This window comes from Canis aureus, chromosome 23 (genome assembly GCF_053574225.1).
Source record: "Canis aureus isolate CA01 chromosome 23, VMU_Caureus_v.1.0, whole genome shotgun sequence".
Classification (NCBI taxonomy): Eukaryota; Metazoa; Chordata; class Mammalia; order Carnivora; family Canidae; genus Canis; species Canis aureus.
The window spans coordinates 28,116,820-28,136,863 of record NC_135633.1 but is presented as its reverse complement, the minus strand read 5'-3'; the positions used below and the strand labels follow the sequence as shown (position 1 = coordinate 28,136,863).

At 43.4% G+C, this 20,044-nt stretch overlaps 1 protein-coding gene across 6 annotated transcripts in view; it reads right to left on the bottom strand.

Moving 5' to 3' along the window:
- Positions 1 to 20,020, bottom strand: part of NEU3 (neuraminidase 3) — a 32,440-nt gene extending 12,420 nt beyond the window's left edge. The window contains exons 1-4 of one of the 6 annotated variants that reach the window (XM_077867044.1): positions 19,426 to 20,020; positions 9,607 to 9,808; positions 9,091 to 9,269; positions 4,355 to 4,566 (exon numbers count right to left, since the gene is read on the bottom strand). In XM_077867044.1, the coding sequence (XP_077723170.1) occupies positions 4,355 to 4,566; positions 9,091 to 9,115 (237 nt within the window). In that variant the 5' untranslated portion in view covers positions 9,116 to 9,269; positions 9,607 to 9,808; positions 19,426 to 20,020. Of the gene's footprint in view, positions 1 to 4,354; positions 4,567 to 9,090; positions 9,420 to 9,606; positions 9,809 to 19,425 lie in introns of those variants that run through there. The other 5 variants (XM_077867045.1, XM_077867048.1, XM_077867043.1 and 2 more) reach the window with 5 other exon arrangements.
- Between the last annotated feature and the right edge of the window lie 24 nt (positions 20,021 to 20,044).

The window sequence follows — 20,044 nt, the reverse complement described above, 5'->3', positions numbered from 1 at the left end:
ACTCCCATCTTATAGAAGAGCTTTCTCTAAGCCTTCTGGATCAAGGCCATTCAGTCTCCTGGAACTGGCCAAGGGACAGGGAAGTCAGTATCTCTGGGGCAGCCCATTCTGTACCAGAGTACCTTATGCACAGTAAACACTTTAAACATTGTCAAATTCAATGAAGTTATTGGCCAGTCTAGTCACTGTGAAGTCAGAAGCTCACCACTCTTACTGGCTAAGAGGAGAAAATTATTTGGTTAAGAGGAGAAAATTATTTGGGCCATATAAGTCTAATACAAAGTTAACATGAAGCTGGAAGAAACAGTAACTAAAACATGAAAGCATTAGAATCTAAATGATCTCAACCAGCTGGAGCAATGGGACATAAACAAGCTGGGGCTTGACAGAAATAGAAGTCTTGGGCTTAAAAATCTGGATGGAGAACATGATTAAAGAACAGCAAACATGATGGCCAACAAGCATAATGAAACGTTACTCAACATCACTAATAATTAGGGAAATGTAAATCAAAACCACAAGACAGCACCTCACATGCACTGGAATGACTACTATCAAAAATAAATTATAAGTGTTGGCAAGGATATAGAGAAATTGGAATCCTGTACACCCTTGGTGGGAATATAAAATGGTGTCATCATTGTGGCAAACAGTATGGAGAGTCCTCAAAAAATTAAAAACAGAATTACCACATGACCGAATAATTCTACTTCTAGATATATGCCCAAAAGAATGACAAGCAAAGTCCTGAAGAGATATTTGCACAGCAAATGTTCACAGCAGCATTACTTGCAATAGCTAAAAGGTAGGAGAACCCAAGTGTCCATCAACAGGTGGATGGATAAATCAAATGTGGTATACACATACAATGGAATATTATTCAGCCTTAAAGAAGGAAATCCTGTCATGCACTACCACATAAATGAACTTTGAGGGGCATTATACTAAGTGAAAAAAGCCAATCACAAAAAGGCAAATACTGGATGATTCCATTTACATGAGGAATCTAAAGTAACTAAAAACTCATAAAAACAAAGAAGAGGGACGCCTGGGTGGCTCAGCAGTTAAGCATCTTCCTTTGGCTCAGGGTGTGATCCTGGAGTCCCAGGACTGAGTCCCACATCAGGCTCCCTGCATGGAGCCTGCTTCTCCCTCTGCTTGTGTCTCTCATGAATAAATAAATATATAAATAAAGAAGAAGAAGAAGAGGGGAAGAAGGAGGGGAAGAAGGAGGGGAAGAAGGAGGGGAAGAAGGAGGGGAAGAAGAAGAAGAAGAAGAAGAAGAAGAAGAAGAAGAAGAAGAAGAAGAAGAAGAAGAAGAAGAAGAAGAAAGAAGAAAGAAGGAAGAAGGAAGAAGGAAGAAGGAAGAAGGAAGAAGGAAGAAGGAAGAAGGAAGAAGGAAGAAGAAGAAGAAGAAGAAGAAAGGTGGTGGCTAGGGGATGGGGAAGAGGGAAATAAGACTTGTCCAAAGGGTATAACATAGCAGTCATATATGATGAAAAAGTTCTAGAGATCTGGTGCACAACGTGTCTCTAGTTAACAATACTACAATGTACACTTAAAATGGTTAAGATGCAAAATTTTAGGTATATTCTACTATAATTTAAAATTTTTAAATTTTATTTACTTCTATTTTTAAATTTTAATTAATTACTTTTTAAAGATTTTATTTATTCATGATTGACGCAGAGAGAGCCAGAGACACAGGAGAGATGTGGGACTCAATCCCAGGACTCCAGGATCATGCCCTGGACCAAAGGCAGACACCCAACTGCTGAGCCACCCAGGCATCCCTATTTATTTTTTTTTTAAGATTTTATTTATTTATTAATGAGAGATACAGAGAGGCAGAGACATAGGCAGGGGGAGAAGCAGGCTCCCTGTGAGAAACCCAATGTGGGACTTGATCCCAGGACTCTGGGATCACGACTGGAGCCAAAGGCAGATGCTCAACCACTGAACCACCCAGGTGCCCCTGCTAAAAAAAAAATTTTTTTAGGTTTTTTAGGTTTTTTTAGGTTTTAGAGGTTGGTAGCTGACAATCTACTTAGTGTTAGTCAACTTGTGTTACGCAGCTGGCAAAAAAGCAGATGCTACATTAGACTGCATGACAAGAATATAAAATGAGATAGCTACCTCATTGCTGAACTGGTCCATCTATCCTTAGGGGCCCTATATTCAGAGTACCATTCTTTGAAAAAGGACACTGACATCCCAGATCAAATCCCAAAGACAAGGGCAGCCCCAGTGGTTCAGCGGTTTAGCGCTGACTTCTGCCCAGGGCATGACCCTGGAGACCCGGGATCGAGTCCCACGTCGGGCTCCCTGCCTGGAACCTGCTTCTCCCTCTGCCTTTCTCTCTCTCTCTCTGTTTCTAATAAATAAATAAAAAATATTTTAAAAAATCCCAAAGACAGTAATCACAGCTTTCAAGGGACCAGAAACGAAATTAAGACTATGGCCTCATGAGCCACTGAAAGAACTAAAGCTGGTGATCCCCCAGATTGGAGGAATTGGAGGGGATGAACACTGCTTTCTTTAGGTACATCAAAGAGCATTCTTTGGAAAAGGGACTTTATATTATGTATGGATTAGTTGTCCCAGAAACCGTAACAAGACCAATGGGTAATTAATTATGGAGAAGTATAGGTTGTTTCACTCCAAAAACAAAAGTTAACAGCTGCCACAGGACTAAGTTTCTCACTTGAAGAGTTGTGTAAGCAGACCCTTTATGGAGCATGACTAATGTTGAGTTCCTAATATGTAACTGCTATTATTTATATTTTACAGATGATGAAACAGAAGAGTCAGACATTCAAGGTCACACCACCAATAAATGATAGGTTTTGCCTGACTCCAAAGACATGTTCTTAACCCCTAAGCTATTACTAGCTACCAAGAGAATACAGAAGTTCTCTGTCCTGGGAAAGAAGTTAGGCTGATGATTATTCTAACTTCAAGATTCTACAGTTGGGTAAGTCAGAAAATGAAAAGTGATAAAATATAGAGAAGGGAGATTGAGTTAAAATGGATGCATCTGTGAATGCTTGTGACAGCTGGGCAGTGAGGTTATGTCAGGCATGGTCTGGTAAGAAGTGTTTCACAGCCCAACGGTCTGCGGTAGAAAGCAAGACAACAAGACCACAGGCAATGCGTAGTCCTGGAGGAAACAAAAAAGCTGTAACTCCAAGCTGGGCTGCAGGGCTGGGCCTCTTTGGAGGCCAGTGATACAAGCAGAGGTTTGGTCCTGGGAAGCCATGAAGGCTCATGGCAAGACAGAGTGAAAGAGCAGGGACTGGAAATTCCCCAAAGTAAAAATCTTCCCCACAAGAAAATGTGAGCAGGTCATCCAGAGCAGAGGCAGGGGGTGCTGGCAAGGTCCACCTATGGCAGAAAAGCATTTGCACTGTAATAGCAAACAAAGGCATTCCTGGTGACGTAAAGTTTTAATGGTGATATTTCCGTGGGTAGAAAACCAGGGTGCATTAGGGGGATTAGAGTGTCTATTATAAAGAAATCTATGTTTGTATCTTTGTTTGTTTATAAAAGACTCTCAAATCCATTATCCCATTTGATCCTCATTTCAGCCAGCTCTACAGAAGAAAAGACAAATGGGATCTGAAATAACCCTACACTCACAGTCCCAAAGGAAGCACTCAATCTCCTCTAAAAATGCAGTGAAGATGTGCTACTTAGGGGTGAGGGATCCAACCCCAGTTCTGTGGCTTGGTAGGCATGTATCTGAGTCAAGCCACTTTAATCACGTTTCCTCCTGTACAACTGGAATACTGTGCACCTCACATAAAATACGCAGGAAAAGGAGGACTGTTGTTATCCTCACCCCCACTGTCTGCTAGTTGTGGTCTTGAACAAGACGTACCCCCCGAAGGACCAGGATCCCTCACCAGAAAACTGAACTAATAATGCTTACTTCCTGGGTGACTTATAAGAACAAAAGAGAATGGGAATCAAAAGCACACCACATGTTAGTTGAATATGAATGAACCATGGAGGCCTCTGGAATCAGAGACGGAGTTTAAAGCCTGCTTCTGTAGTTTTAGTATAGCTATGTGACCTTGAACAAGTGGCAACGTCTCTGAGCCTCAGTTTCCTCATCCATAAAATGTGACTGACAACCATTCCTATGTCACAGGGTGGCTGTTGAGGAGCCCATGTGTGCCTGGCACACAGTAAGTACTCTGAGAAAGCCATTGCTTTTACTGTTTTTTTTTTTTTTCTTCCTCCCACACAGGGATTTTCCAGCACTGACAGGAAAAGGCACGGATGCTGAAGTACTCTAAGCAATGTGGAGAAAAGACTGAGGCTCAGAGACAGATTTGGGATGAGGAGTCACCTGTACCGAGTGCCCAGTCCTCAACCCTCGCCTCAGCACCAGGTGGAGAGCATCCTCATCCCTGCTCGTGGAGCGCTTCTCTGCAAAGGCCAGGAAGGTGTGGGTGGGGGGGATGTAGAGCAGGGCTGGGATCCGGTAGGTGATCCCTCTCTTGTCTTCCTGCTGGAACAGAGGGCTGTTGAAGGAGCACGATGTCACTTCTTCCATGACCTCTGCAAGGACAGGGAGGCAGCTAAATGCGTGTCCATACCCAAATGCTGACCTGCGTACAAGTTCTGCTCTATCATCCCATTTCTGAGATCACACACAGGGAGGCAAAGATTTACTCAAATGTTTATTTTCTTATACAAAAGTAACATCATGATCGCAAAAGCATAAGGCAAGCAATACGCATTCTCATTGAACAAATCTATCCTTTAGACTATGGGATTCCTACACAGCCTGTGTTAAGTATATCTCTCTAGATTCTGCACATGTTTCTGCCAAGCATCCAGGGGTATTACCAGCCTGGATGGTTTCTAATGTCAATTTCTTTGGAGTATTTAGGCCATTAGGGTAACAGATACATAAGTCCAAATCCGTTTGAGGAAATGCCTGTGGTTAAGAATTATCTGGGGAAACTTTTTCCCTCTACTAGAGCCTTGGATAAGAGGCAGTCTTCTTTGTCATCTCTCTGTGTCTTTGCCTAGTCCACCTCATCCAAAGGTGTGGATTTTCAAGGGCCCAGCTTCATACAGGGATCTCAGTTCCAATGACAATCTAACTCATCTGGGCCATAGTTGCATTTACTGCCAACAGCAGGCCTATTAAAGCCCAAACTTCTAGGTGAGATCAGCAAAAACCCGGGGTGGCTGAGGTGAGGGCTAACCACGCTGGTTTTCAGTTTACTCTTGGTTTCTAGGCCCCTGGGAATTTCTTACTTTCTTGCCATTTTAGCTATAAAGGACTTTGCTATATTTTATCCACCATGTAAGGGGTTAGCTAGCCAGCCATAATGCTGAAAATGGAAGTCTCCAGGGATGCTTCTCAAAGAAAATCAAGTATTCTACTTCTCAGAGGCCCAAAAAGGGAATTAAGCCAGACAGAACCAGGCTTAGAATTCTATTTTTTTTTTCTTCTCTCACCATCCGTCATTCAAACCTTCTCATAAATCACTTATAAAAATTGTCAGGCTATAAAACAAGGCCCAGAAAGCCTTCTTCATTTATTTAATAAATATTTCTGGGTGCCCACTCCAAGTCAGGATATAAGGTAGGCGCTGAGGTGACAGAAAGGAATCAGAAGTCCCTGACTTCAAGAAACCCACATCCAAGTGAGGGAAACAGACATACACAGACAATTACAATGTCACGCAGTGAGTGCCACATTAGAGGTAAACATGAGAGTGTTCAGGAAAACAGAAAAAGGGCATCTGTCCAGATCAGGGCAGCCAAGTGAGCTCCTGTCTCTTATCTTACACTCTGTGCCTTTCAAATACATTCTCCTTTTAAATAACCAAGAGCTCACTCCCTCAACTACTTCAGCTTTGTTCAAATGTTATCTAATAGAGGACTTCCCTGACAATTCCCCTGCTCCTCACTATCCCCTCTCTCTGCTCTTCTCCATGCCACTTATCATCCAGATTATACTTGTTTGATACATATTACGGAGCAAAAGCTCCACAAAGGGCAGAGATAGGTCTGTTCTATTCACCACCACCTCTTTACATCCAGAACCATGTCTGGTAATTGACAAGCACTTGATGAATAGCTGTTGAATGACTGAATGAATGGGTGAGCTGGATCTTAAAGGATGAACAGTGGGTCAGCCAGTTGAGGTGTAAAAAGGGCAGAGGGAGTGGATGTGAAAAGCCTATAAACGACAGGAAGCAGTGAGCTGTGGGAGCTATCGTTTGTGCATTATGAGTACAGTGGAATGCAAGGGTGGGACTGAAGGGATTGGGAGAGTCCAGGTCCTGGGAGGCTTTGATACCTTATTAAGGTGTTTATCCCACAGAGAAGGGGCCATTCAAGAATTTTTGGCAGAGGAATGGCATGATGAAGTATGCATTTTATTTTTTTTAAAGATTTTATTTGTTCAAGAGACACAGAGAGATGCAGAGACAGGCAGAGGGAGAAGCAAGCTCTCTGTGGGGAGCCCGATGCCAGACTTGATCCCAGGACCCCAGGATCTCATCCTGAGCAGAAGGCAGACCTCAACCACTAAGCCACCCAGGCGTCCCCAAGTATGCATTTTAGATCAATTTTCCAGGTATTCTGTGGGTAATAAACTGAAAGAAAAAACTGCACTGCTTTTGGCTACAGCTGCCTAGTGTCAATCAAGACAAACTTGATTATCCAATGGCATATGAATGATTTATTTGGTCACCTGTTTCTAACTTAAAAAAAGAAGAACCATGGCTCATTACCATAAGGGGACTGGGGAGGTGGCCTCCAGAGTCCAGAAGAAAAGCCTCCCCTCACTCCAATTCTAGGTGCTCAGTAGCAAAATTGAAAGGCAAGTGTGAACTGTCTTCCTCACACAGACTAAAGCACATCTCTGTCTCAATTCACGCTCTCCTGCCGGGGGGGAGGGGGGGGGATCAGGCTTTTTCTAAGTAAACATCTGCTCCTGAGCCAAGCTGGTGTAATGGTTAAGAACATAGGATTTGGACCACACTGGGGACTATATGATCTTGGGCTTGTTATTTAACTTTCCTAATGCTTCAGTATCTTTGTGTATAAAATTCAGTAGAGTTGTTGAGAGAATTAAGTTCAAAAGTTAAATTGGTTGTTATAGAGCCTATGATATGACATAATATGAACTGAATATATGACAGTTAATATTTTTATTGCAGTGTCAGTCACTGCACATTCTACAGTTGACCCAATGACACAGGAATTAAGGGAGCTGACCCATCCCTCACCCCAGCAGTCATAAATTCATGTATAACTTTTGATTCCCCAAAAACTTAAGAATAGCCTACTGTTGACTGGAAGCCTTACCAATAATATAAAATCAATTAACACACATTTTGAAATGTATATGTATTATACATTTTGTATATGTATTATATACTGTACTCTTACCATAAGGTTAAAGAAAAGAAAATGTTAAGAAATCACAAGTTAGAGAAAATAAATTTTAGTATTGTACTATATTTACTCAAATAAATCTTTATATAAGTGAAACTGTGTAGTTCAAACATGTGTTGTTCAAGATCAACTGTAGTTTTATTCCTTGAAATCTGTGGGTGCTGATGATAACAGTTACAACTCTCCTTCTTAAAAGCATTTAAATCCCTCTCTGCCTCTGGGAAAGACCATATTTTAAATTTTTATTAGCCCACACTTTAATTATGAGTTAATACCAACACTATTAACCATCAGTCAACACATGATTATTAGTTAACATCATTAGTTAACATGGAAACAGGAATTCTCTGGGTGATAGAATGGAGTACAGGACAGGCAAGGAGTGGGGAGGAGGGACTAGGAAAAAGGAAAAGGAGAAGCAGCAAGGAGAGCACCAAAGCAGAAGCAAGGCTTGTCAAATGGGACTTCATTTGCATCCCAGCTATACTTCCCTGTGACCTTGTGCTATTCACTTAATCTCTCTAGGTCTTGGACTCCTTGCTTTAAAAAATGTGGATAACACCCACCTAAGATGACCAATATGAAGAACCACTCAAAAGTGCTTTCTAAACTTTAAAGCACTATAGAAGCCAAAATATTACAAATTTTGATGTCTTCGCAATTTTGCTTATGGCTTTGCTGTCTCTATAACAACTAGAGTCACTATCGTTACCTTTTATTAGTTATTCATTACTTTAACTTTTGCTAATTATCATTACGCCCATCACGTTGACGACAGTGGTAAGGAACACAGATGACGACTCTGGTGCTGAAACCCAAACTATTTCACACAAACCACATACCGGGAACTAAGGATAGAGAAGAAATCGGATAGAGTTCTGCCTTGGAGTTGTTCATTTTAGCTGAGAACTAAAAGTTCTCTGCTGCTGTTGTTCATTGCTGCTCCGTATGATCACCTTTCAGTGGAGGCCTCCCTGCTCTCTTACTGGGAGAGGGTGTAATGCAGCCTGGACTTTGACACAGATCAGCAAGCCACGCTATCTCTGCACCTGTTTCCTCACTTGTAAAAGGGATAATGCCACCTTTTCCTCAGCATTGTAATGGACAGTGTAATTCCAAAGTCTCCAGCTGACTCGGTGCATCCGGCAGCTTCCAGTGAACCCCAGGAGGAGGCCTTCCTAACTCACTATTTACTCCTAACAACCGATAACTTAAAGAGCATTCATCCTGTCAGGCCTTTGGCGATCCGTACTCCAAATCCCCCTCACTGGACAGGTGGGAGGGCTCAGGCCAACAGAGGGGCACAGCTTATATAAGGGCACTCGACAGGCCAAGATCCAGGTCGCCTCAGTTCCCCTCAGGACTGCCGACGACCCACACACCCCTCTCTAGAGAGAAGAGTTGCCCCAGGCTCAGTTCCCTTTCATCTCTAAAATGGTAACTCTAAGGCTTCGGTTTGGCTTCACTGGAAGGGAAACAAAAATAGACCAGCCAAGAATCCTCCCTGGCCAGGTCTGAGATCCCAGCCGACTGCGTGGCTTTGACTCAATATCCTCCCCCAGACTGGATTTCCTCGGACCCGACGGTGCCGCCGAGCCTGTCCCCACACGCACGCTTCCCCCACTTTTCGGGGATGGTTGCAGTGTCGCAGCCCCCGCTCACCTCCGCGGGACTCCGGCTCCTCCATCTCTCTCGGGGCGCAGCTGGGCGCCGGGCGGCCCTCAGGTCTCAGGCACCGAAGCGCGGGAGAACCACCGAGGCTGAGGAGACGGAGGCGGTGGGGGGAGAGGGGAGGGGGTGCAGAGAATGACCGCAGACGACTCGCAAGCAAGCCACGGAAACTGAAGAAACAGGCGACCAGACCACAGGGAAGGAGACGGACAAACCCCGCGACGCCCAGACTGACTGGCCGGGCGGCGGGGGCGGGGGCGGGGACGCCCGGAGGCGGCAGCCGGCCGGCCGTTGGCCCTGCCGTTGGCCCTGCCTTTGGCCCCGCCCCCGACTCAGCCCCGCCCCCGGGACGCACGCGCCCGAGGCCCCGCCCCCTCGCCGCTCGACTGGGCCGCGCGGCCTCCCGCCTGTAGCAGCGCTCCGGCCGCGGCCTGGCACCTGCCCCTTCCCCTCCGACCACCGCTCGCTCCAGCCCAGCCCCGAGTTTGGTTCAGGCCCCGGGCCTACCGTGGCTCCGCTCCGTTTTCAACCCCTCCGTCCCTACCCTCGGTCCCCTCGCCCCAAGCTCTTATCTTTTGGGTTGCCTCTCAGTGGGTAGGTATCACCGCCTAAAATTTCCCCGGACAGCCTGGCAGCCAAGCAAAAGTTCCGGCCCGCAAGAAAGGACTCCACAAAACGGACCGGAGATCCAGAGCATTGGACATCCGCCCTTAAAAAAATAAAAATCATGCATATAATTTTAAATGTGTGTGTGCATGATTATATATTGAGAAAATAATAATATTACAACCCATTGAATAAAAACCCATGAGTTCATGTTGATATAATTGAATACATGAGTGGAGGAGGGAGGACAGCTCTTTCTACAGAATTCTACTAAATGTAGATTGTGCACAGACTGAACACAATATGGTTTATTCTGAACACCTGCTTTTCTTCTGGGAGTCTGGAATTTGGGGGCATGCTAGGCAGAGGGTGCTTACATACCAGCCCTCAATAAAACTGTGAGTGCTGAGTCTCTAATGGATTCACTATGAAGAAACAAGAAACGTGGTACACATGCTGCATTTTCCTTGCTGGGGAAAAGTGTGCTTAGCCCAATGCCTAATGAGAGGGAGAAGCAGAAGAAATAGTACACATGGATCCTTCAGACTCCGCTTGTGTCTTTTTCTTATGATCCAATGTGTCCTTACTACATTGCTGTAATAAACCTTAGCTGTGAGCGCAACTCAAATGCTGAGTCCTAGGAGTCCTTCTAGTGGGTGTGAATCTAGGGGGTAGTCTTGGGAACCCTTAACCAAATACCATATATAGTTTAAAACACATAAAACAATACCATATATTGTTAATGGACAGACATAACGACAATGCATAGGAATAATAAATACCAAATTCAGGGTAGTAGTTAACTTCTTAGAGTGCAGGGAGTAGAACATATCAAGGATACCCAAGAAACTTCAATTGTATTGGTAATTTATCTTAAGGTGGTTCATTTTATTCTTCTTTAAACCTTATTATTTCTAAAATATTTCAGGTTTTATTTAAAAAAATTTTTTTAATCTATTTTCAAAGATTAGTTCATACAAAGTCCTAGGGTTCTTCATCCAGGCTTCTCCAAAGTCACAATCACCAACTCTAAATCACCAGGTCAATTTTAGAAAAATATCTAAAATATCTAAAGCCAAATTTTTCTCAATTCTTTGACTGATGATTTCAGTCTTATGCCTGAAACAGTGAGTAGGTTTAAATCCTGACTTTCTACTCCTTAGCTCAGTGACCTTGGCAAGTTACTTAACTTCTGTGTCTTAGTTTCTCATCTAAAATGGACACATTTAGCACTAATCCTCATCCATGACTCAGATCAAACAGGTTTCACAAACAGGTTCATATGAGAACCTCCCAGGTTTCCATGCTGTAACAGTTACTCCTCATCCAGCCTTCACAGCAACTTATACAGATATCTTCTGATAAATTTTCTATTGGTCACTCTGATTAATCTAATAAAAGTGGGACCAAATCCATTCTAACGGTTTCATACATTTAATTAACATACTATCAACAGAACTCCAAGCAACACAGACCAATTTGCAGAATTGGTCAGGGCCAGGACTCAACTAGCTAGAAAAATGACATCCAGAAAAAAACCAACTATAAGCCCTCAAGGTCTGCCTTAGAAACCCAGGTAGCATTCTCTAATTTCTCTATTGGCTTTATACCTAGCCTGTACCTGGATCACTCCAGGTACAGAGGGATGTATCAGTAATTTGAGACCTACCTTGGCCCACAAAGATATTGAGGGCCATTCTATAATCCATAACCACATTGGCCAGGGAGTTGAGGCTCGTCTAATTGCCTTCAGCTAAAGGCAGGGATGAATTTCATATCAACATTTCAAGTATGATGACTCTCAAAATAGGGATAGATTCTTGCAGAATGTGCATAAATAAAACAGCCATCCCTCCAGGAAGCTCCTCCATGTAACCGAAGCTAGCCTCATTTTGGAGTAATCTCCACAGTCATCTGAGGGCTACATGATCTAATGGTGGTGCTTCCTTAAACACTTGAAGGTTGCTTATGATCCTCTCTATTGTACAAGGGACTATGTTTTCAGGGAGAGGAGCAAGTTAATGCCTGGCTTCCACATAGAAAGTACAGTCTTAAGGGCATATGTGACATTCGTTTACAATTGTAGGGGCCTCCGAAGTGGGGCCTACATCATTCAGGGTTGACAGTGTCACTAATGAAGCCTCCCAGTCACCTGATAGGCTTCAGAGTTCCCATTCACTTAGAATAATTGAAACCAGTCCTTATTTTTGGAGAGGTTGCCTGATGGCAGTTGGTACAAACTATCCCACATGTCCACACCACAGCCAGGTGGCTTTTGTCCACCCCATAGGAAAATAGAGCAATAGCTACAAGAATGGGGGTTAAGGAGCATCTACAGCTTATGACAAGTGCTTTGCAAGAGAGGTATAGGAGCTGAAAAGTGCACCTGATGTTTCTGATAGACTTCTCAGTAGGTCAATGACTAAATTATAGTAAGCCATCTAGTAGGGGAATGTCAAACCCAGCAATTTTTTTTTCAGTCAATTTTTAAAAAATTTTAAAAAAGATTTATTCACTCGAGAGAGAGAGAGAGGCAAAGACACAGGCGGAGGGAGAAGCAGGCTCCATGCAGGGAGCCCGACGTGGCACTCGATCCTGGGACTCGATCCTGGGACTCCAGGATCACGCCCTGGGCTGAAGGCAGGTGCTAAACCGCTGAGCCACCCAGGGATCCCCCAGTCAGTCAATTTTAAGGAGTTTGCCATAGTTTGGGAGAGTTGCATTAGGCCATTTTCCTTTGAGAAGGCTCCAAGAGTGACTCTTTTTCCAAATGTCATAATCTAGGACCATGTCAAACCAACAAGAGAATCTAGGTATCTGAACCAGAATTGAATGAGAATACTCTAGCCTCCTTTTGGCTAGGCTGCCACCTGGAATTTGCAGCAAAGACTGGCCTGTGTATGTTGTTAGGTCAAAGATAACATCATGCCTAGCAAAGATCAGTGCACAATACTGTATTTTCAGAATAAATCTACTTTCCAGTCCCTCTCATTCTGATCATTGCACCATAAGCTGCTATGATAGTTAATTTTACATGTCAATTTGCCTGGAACACAAGGTCTCCAGATATTTGGTTAAACATCATTTCGGGTATGTCTTAGAGTGTTCCTTGATGAAATTACAATTTGACTCAGTAAACTGCCCTGTCCAATATGTTGGAGATCTGAATAGAACAAAGGTTGGGGTAAGGGAGAATTGATTCTGTCTTCAAGCTAGGACACGAGTCTTTCTGCCTGTAGACTGGAACTTATACCATTAGTTCTCATGGTTCTTAGGCTTGGGATTCAGAATGGGTTTCCAGCTTGCTAATGGTAGATTATGGGACTTTTCAGCCTCTATAATCATGTGAGCCATTTCCTTATAAATACATCTCTTTATATATACACAAATATTGGTTCTTCTTTTTCTGGAGAATTTTAGTACACAGTAAAGAGGAAGTGGAAAAAGCATTCTGTGGACAGCCATATTCAGTGGCCAAACTGCCTTACAGAGGTGTATTGTCCTGGATGAGGTAAGAGAAGTAGAAATGAGTAGGCAGTCTCAACATTCAACAATAGTTGATGCCTGTGGATCCAGGAGTAGGTCCCTCAAAGTACCTTGACTATCAGCCCTCTGCTCAGTGGTTTTTGCAATAAAAGACTCACCACTGTCAGATTATATGTGATCAAAAAAAACAAACAAGCAAACAAACACGAGACAGATTGGTTTCAAAATCAAAACAGTGTAGTTGGAGTTGGCTGACTGACTAGAAGAGCAACACTGTAACCTAAAAAGTATCAATGGTGTTGAGGCAGTACTGATAACAAGAAGGAACCAAAGGTCTCATAGAGTCAGTCAGAAGCAGGTGGAGGCCATGTCTGCTATATGGTTTTACTCATGGCTGGACAAAGACTTTTAATAGGAGTCATAAGCCTGGCATGTAGTGGTAGCCTCTGCATCAGAAGCACATCTTTTATCTGTGCCCAGGCTATGATGGTGCATGTCTGCTATGATGATGACACCAGGCAATGATGATAGCAATTTGAATAGTTACAGGCTCCATCAGTAGCTTGATTCCAGTTGGTCTCATCAGAGAACAAGCCTCCATGATGGGCATCTACATGAGTGACCCAGACAGTTCAATTAATAGCTGCAATTCATTTTTAGTTTGTGGCCCCCAAGAAGACTGTCTTTAATCTGACAGTGTCTGCCAAGTGACAGACCAGAAGACTAGGCCATTGGCAAGAGCCTGAGTTAAATGTAGCATGTCTGGTCCCTAGGGATTGTGCAGAACAAGGGTAACAGTTTTCAATTCAGTCCATTGTGCTGATCAGCCTTTACTGTTGTCAGTTTCCAGAATCATCACTTGACAATAACAGCTCTTAACTTAGCTGGACCATCAGTGAACCAGACCCAGGCATTTAATTAGGGAAGTCTCTGTGAATCAAGGGCCTTATTGAGCTGTGTCTTTGCTTCAGGCAACTGAGTGGGGAATACAGCTCTTCCAAAGGAGTGACTATCACTTCTTCATGTAAAACTAAGATGGACGGCTGGCTGCATCCCCAGAACATCATTTCCATTTGACTAGAGAAGGCTGCAGCATTTTTTGTTAGTTTCTCGTCTAAATTCACATAATCCAAAATGGGGATGTTAGGCCACTTACCAGGCTTCCATGGGTCGGATATTGTTTCAGCAATAGCTTAGTAGTAAGTCTCCCAGCTGTCCAATTTTTGTTTTTTGATCATGGACGCTTAAATAACTGACCACCCAGGTGCCCCTGGCTGTGCAACTTTTTTTAAGGGGTGTACCTTGGTGTCTGCAAAGCACATGTGCTATACTGGGAAATGGCCTGAGTACTCCAGCAGTCACCAAGTTTTCAAACCAAAGCTGTTGATTTTCCTTTCGCTCCTCTGAGGATTCTATGTTTTGTTATACTACTCAAGAGAAACCAGGAATCACTTCTCTATATGCAGTAGTCCCTGAAGAGGAGGCTTACAAACTTTCACAGTTCAATTAAATGTATAATTGCTATCAATAACACATTACTGTGAAAGCCATAAAACAGTAGTACACTGAATCAGTTCAGAGGCTCCCCTACTGTCATTCTAATTTTCTTTGACCACTACAGCCTTTGCCCAAACTTTGCCACATGAATTCAAGTACCTCCTCCTCCTCCATCCTGGCCCCCAACCTGCCCACCCCCCCCCCCCCGCAACTATGGGAACTCGAACCAGGCAATCTAAGAGTGAGATATTGGAAGGGACAGCCTCCAAGAGATTATGCTCCATCTCAGCAAACTGTGTGAGGACATGAAGGGAGCAGGAGAGGTTAGCCTGCAGGAGTCCGCCCGCTCAGTGAGAAGGTCTCTTCTTGGGACTCCTGCTCCAAGGTCAGTGCTGCCTCTTCCCTTGTGTACCTCTTGGCTCTAACAAGCACCTAGGGCTCAGGGGTGGCTATTTTTGTTTTTGTGCCCACCTTGCACACCACCATGGAACTGTCCCACCATCTTTGGTACTTCTGACCATCCCTGTGCTCAAGGCTTCCTGTCCCCATGGGACCAAGTGGATGGTGACCTAGATGCTTACATTCAACAAAGCTATAAAAAGAGTCCCTCTCCTCCTCAAAGATCCCCAGCATAAAGAGCTTCTTTCCTTAAAACAGAGGGGGGGAAGGATCAGAGGTTACAGAGGGAGATTGACTTGTGCCAATCAACAAGGTTATGTATTTACTTTCATTTTATTTTATTTTATTTTATTTTATTTTTAATCTTTATTTATTTATGATAGTCACAGAGAGAGAGAGAGAGAGAGGCAGAGACACAGGCAGAGGGAGAAGCAGGCTCCATGCACCGGGAGCCTGATGTGGGATTCGATCCCGGGTCTCCAGGATCGCGCCCTGGGCCAAAGGCAGGCGCCAAACCGCTGCGCCACCCAGGGATCCCTACTTTCATTTTAAATGGTTACCTGCTCAGACTCAACAAACCCCTAATATATTTGGTCCATTCAAAGCTCTGTATCTTTTTTGCTGACACCATTTATATAGCCTTCAGGGAACCCTCTACTCATCAATCACAACCATAGTGCCTTCAGCTGGTGCCACAGGCTTGCTGCCTTGTCAAAACATCGTTTCCTCCTCTTGTCCAGAGAAGAGTGAGCAACAACCTAAGTACCATTTGCGCAATGTGTTTCAATTCTACCTCTTGCTGTTTATCCTTGAAAATAGTCATTAACAGGTGGGACTTCGAGGGACCCTTACATGCCTGCTTGCTCAATAGCATTTATTACCAGATCCCAGGTTATTTTCTCATATCCCCTCACTGGATCCATGTCCTTTCTCTTTTAGAAAGCCATGTCTGTCAGGATCCCATCCTTGTTACCCAAACTGTCAGAGTAGTCTATGACAGTTGGTATTGTGGCTGTGCCTTCCAATCTCTCACTCTTAGATTGCCTGGTTCGAGTTCCCATAGTGGGGTGGGTTGGGGGCCAGGATGGAGGAGGAGGAGGTACTTGAATTCATATGGCAAAGTTTGGGCAAAGTCTAGTCCTACTTTCAACTAACAAGTTAGCCGACTACAGTAATATGGATACTGGCAGAAGATGAGACTCCCAGATCAGAGACAAAGAACTTAATGCTTATAAGAAGCAACATGAGCATGATGTTTGTGCCACTTCTCTACACCCTCACCCAACAAAACTGACTTGGGGTAGGCCTAAATGGATGCCTACACATGGAAGGGGATGTGTCATAAGAACAGAACCCTGAGCTTGGGGGGATTCAATATTTTTATAATACACAGTAGGGAAATCTGCTCCTTAGGAAGAGACATTACTTCATCTCTCAAGATCTCTCACTGCCAACAGAACACTGAGATATGCCCCAGAAAGTGGTCAGGGTCTTCCATTCATGTGAAGCAGGAACACACAGGGGTGCTCAGGGCTCATGGTAGATTGCCTCTTCTCTAGGTTTCCCATTCTCCAGTGGGTCACTTTCTACAGCATTATAAACCAAATCCAGGGAACTAAGAGCCTGAATACCATTTGATACTCAATGGTTTCCCATTGTCACAGGGTTTGTTGTATGTCACAGGTGAATCTCCCAAAAGTACCAGAGCTCCCTCACAACAGACACAGACAAGACCCACTGCAAAATATTTTGAGTTCTTTACCATGGTCTCTGAACAGATCTAAGGTTGGCCTGATAGATTATAGGAGGGATTTGGCTAAGACAACCCAACAGCTGTGATTTTTTTTTTTTTAAGATTTTATTTATTCACGAGAGACAGAGAGACAGAGAGAGGCAGAGACACAGGCAGAGGGAGAAGCAGACTCTATGCAGGGAGCCCGACGTGGGACTCAATCCTGGGTCTCCAGGATCATGCCCCAGGCCAAAGGCGGCACTAAACCACTGAGCCACCCAGGGGTGCCCTGCCATTCTTCTTTTAACAACCATTTTGTACCCAAATCCCTTCTCTCCTAAGCAAAACAGCTAAAGTTCTAGCAATTCACCTGGTTTCTGCCCACAGAAGTAGGGAATTTACCTCTTTTCATGCTCATGTAGGTATGTGTCTCTGCAACTGCTATCTGAAAGGAGAAACCTGCTGCCCACTCACAATGAATATTAGTGAATATTAGTGTAACGAACAGGACGGGGTCAAAATTGCCAGATTAGTGAGGAAGTCCTCCTGCCCAGAGGAGAGTAAGCAACAATCAAGGCACTTCTAAGCAAGTGTCTTTGAACCTACTTCCCCAAGTACTCCTCAATCCTCCTCATTGTAACAGGCAATAATGCATTTATATATATGAAACATCATTCTGAGTAGGGCACCACAGACAATATCAGACTGCCAAAAAGATCCATGGCACAAAAAAAAGGTTATGAATCCTTGCAAGTATTCTCAGCATAGTTGTGGATACCAGAAGTCATCTGAGCACATGTACTTTCAGGCTGGGTTGTTAAGAATATTCTATTTAATAAGAGGTTGTCAGTGGCTATACTGATTTGTTCTAGAAAAAATACTGTGACTTAGCAGTTTTCTCAGATGGTTTCCATCAGGGAGACATTATTTGGGATAGGGAGAGGTATGTCTTTTTTTTTTTTTTTTTTTTTTTTAGGAAGAGGTATGTCTAATCAGGTGTGGAGACAAGGGAAACAGCTGGCGAGAGAAAGGACTCTCAACTGAGGGAGAACTTGGACCCAGAGAAAAATATAACTGTTGTGCCACATTCTCTGCCTTTCTCTTAGGTTGTCCTGAAGCAAAAAAGATGGTTTCTAAAAATATATAAAAGCACCAAACATCAAATACACATTAGCAGCTGAAATTTTCAAATACTGAACATTAGGTATCTTAGCCCACTCTCCTTATAGTCTCATATATTTTGGAAGACCCAAGTCCATTCTGGGTGGATGTAAGGAGTTAAGAGCCAGGAGGAGAATGTGATGAGTGTCAGGATGTCCTGGTGGGAGGGGTGCTGCAGACCTACTAAAGGGAAAAGAGTAGCCCAGAGGCACTCGAAAGGGGCTGGAGTGACCACTGGCTGATGTAGGTGCTGCAAGCTGGCCAGAGGTGCCCTGCAGCTCCACAAACCCACAAACTCAGACTGAGACTCGAGACTGTTCAAGTGAGGAGAAACTGTCCTAAAATACCACAAATGTGACAGGGAGATTAGTGACCAAGTGCAACACACAGCTGGGCTGCAAACCCACTTCTTTATTTAGAAAATCATACTGCTTCAAATGGTTTCTGGAGTCAGGGAAAAACCTTGAGAGCCATGCAGCCTATAAAATCTCAAAGTGGGGTTTATGGGCAGATTTAAGAGATTACAGCACTCATATCTTCATATTCCTAAGAAATGTTTTCTATTTGGGCATTTCTGGGGGGGTATAGAGCTTTAATCATCTCAAAAGATACATGATCTAAAACCTCTTTGACAGGTTCAGATACTTATTCCTAGAGAAGGAATGGGATTTACCAGAGGTCGCAGGTTAGAATAAAATTGGAAATAACCCAGGTCTCTTATCTCTCACTTGAAGATCTATTTTCTTCCTCTCTCTCTCAAACCTACTCCTCCCCCAGGATAGTGAAAAACTAGAAAGCAAACACATCTTCCAATACGGAAATAGTTAAATTTAAAACGTTTATACTGTGGTATATTATGCAGTTATTAAAATGGGTTTGGCCAGGGATCCCTGGGTGGCTCAGCAGTTTAGCACCTGCCTTTGGTCCAGGGCGTTATCCTGGAGTCCCGGGATCAAGTCCCACATCAGGCTCCCTGCATGGAGCCTGCTTCTCCCTCTGCCTGTGTCTCTGCCTCTCTCTCTGTGTATCTCATGAATAAATTTAAAAAAAAAAATGAGTTTGGCCTACATATACTAACAGGGAAGTTAAAAAAAAACTATAGATGGGGGAGAAAGGAGCAGGAAAAAACAAGAAATACAGAACATATTTCAACATAATTCTTTTTGTAAAAAAAAAAAGAAAAGATGACAACACGTGTTTGTAATGTAAAGAAAAAGGTACACCTGGTATGACAGAACTCAAATCATCGTGGAGAGGTGGGTTATTAATACCCTATACCCACAAGCCTCACCCCCCCAGCCCCCGTCTAACAGTTACTCCTTCATGTAAAAATGCAATTATCCAATTATACACCTTTGAAAGCTCCAAGTAGCTGACAGAATAGGATGATCATCTTAAAAAAAAAAAAAAAGGAAACCAGAAGCTCAGAGAATTACATGACTTACCCAAAGTTTTTAAGAGTAAAGAGTATAGAATCCAAGGCTTCAACTCCCTGTCCAGTGATGTTCCATAATCCCCCACTGTGCGGCACTAGATAGGGCAACATTCCCATTGGAAAATGTGGTAAGGATTAATTTCTTATAAACTGAATAAAAAGTCTTAGGTACTAGGCTCAGCTGGAATTGTACTTTTGTAAGCAAGAGAGACAATATTCCCATAGGTCACAGGATTTGGGCAAGTGATTATAGTGGGAAAATATTGGAAAAGATGCCAACTCACAACTCTGGAGCCAGACAAACCAAGTTTAAATTCCAGTTCTAATACCAGCTGTGTGACAAATTATTCCACTTTTGTGCCTTGCTTTCCTCATTTATAAAATGGGGTAACAGCAGCACCTACTTCTTAGAACTGTTGTGAGCATCAGTGAGTTAAATACATGTCAAGTACTTGGAATATTGGCAGGCACAAAGTACTGAGTGTCATTATTGTTATCCTTGGAAAGCTAGCAGTTCTTATCTACAGGTTCGCACAGGTTTCTGATCAGTAAAACAGCCTAAAAATAAAAGGAACTTCTAGTCGTAACACTTGTTGTTCTGTTCCTTCCATCAAGACTACAACTCCATT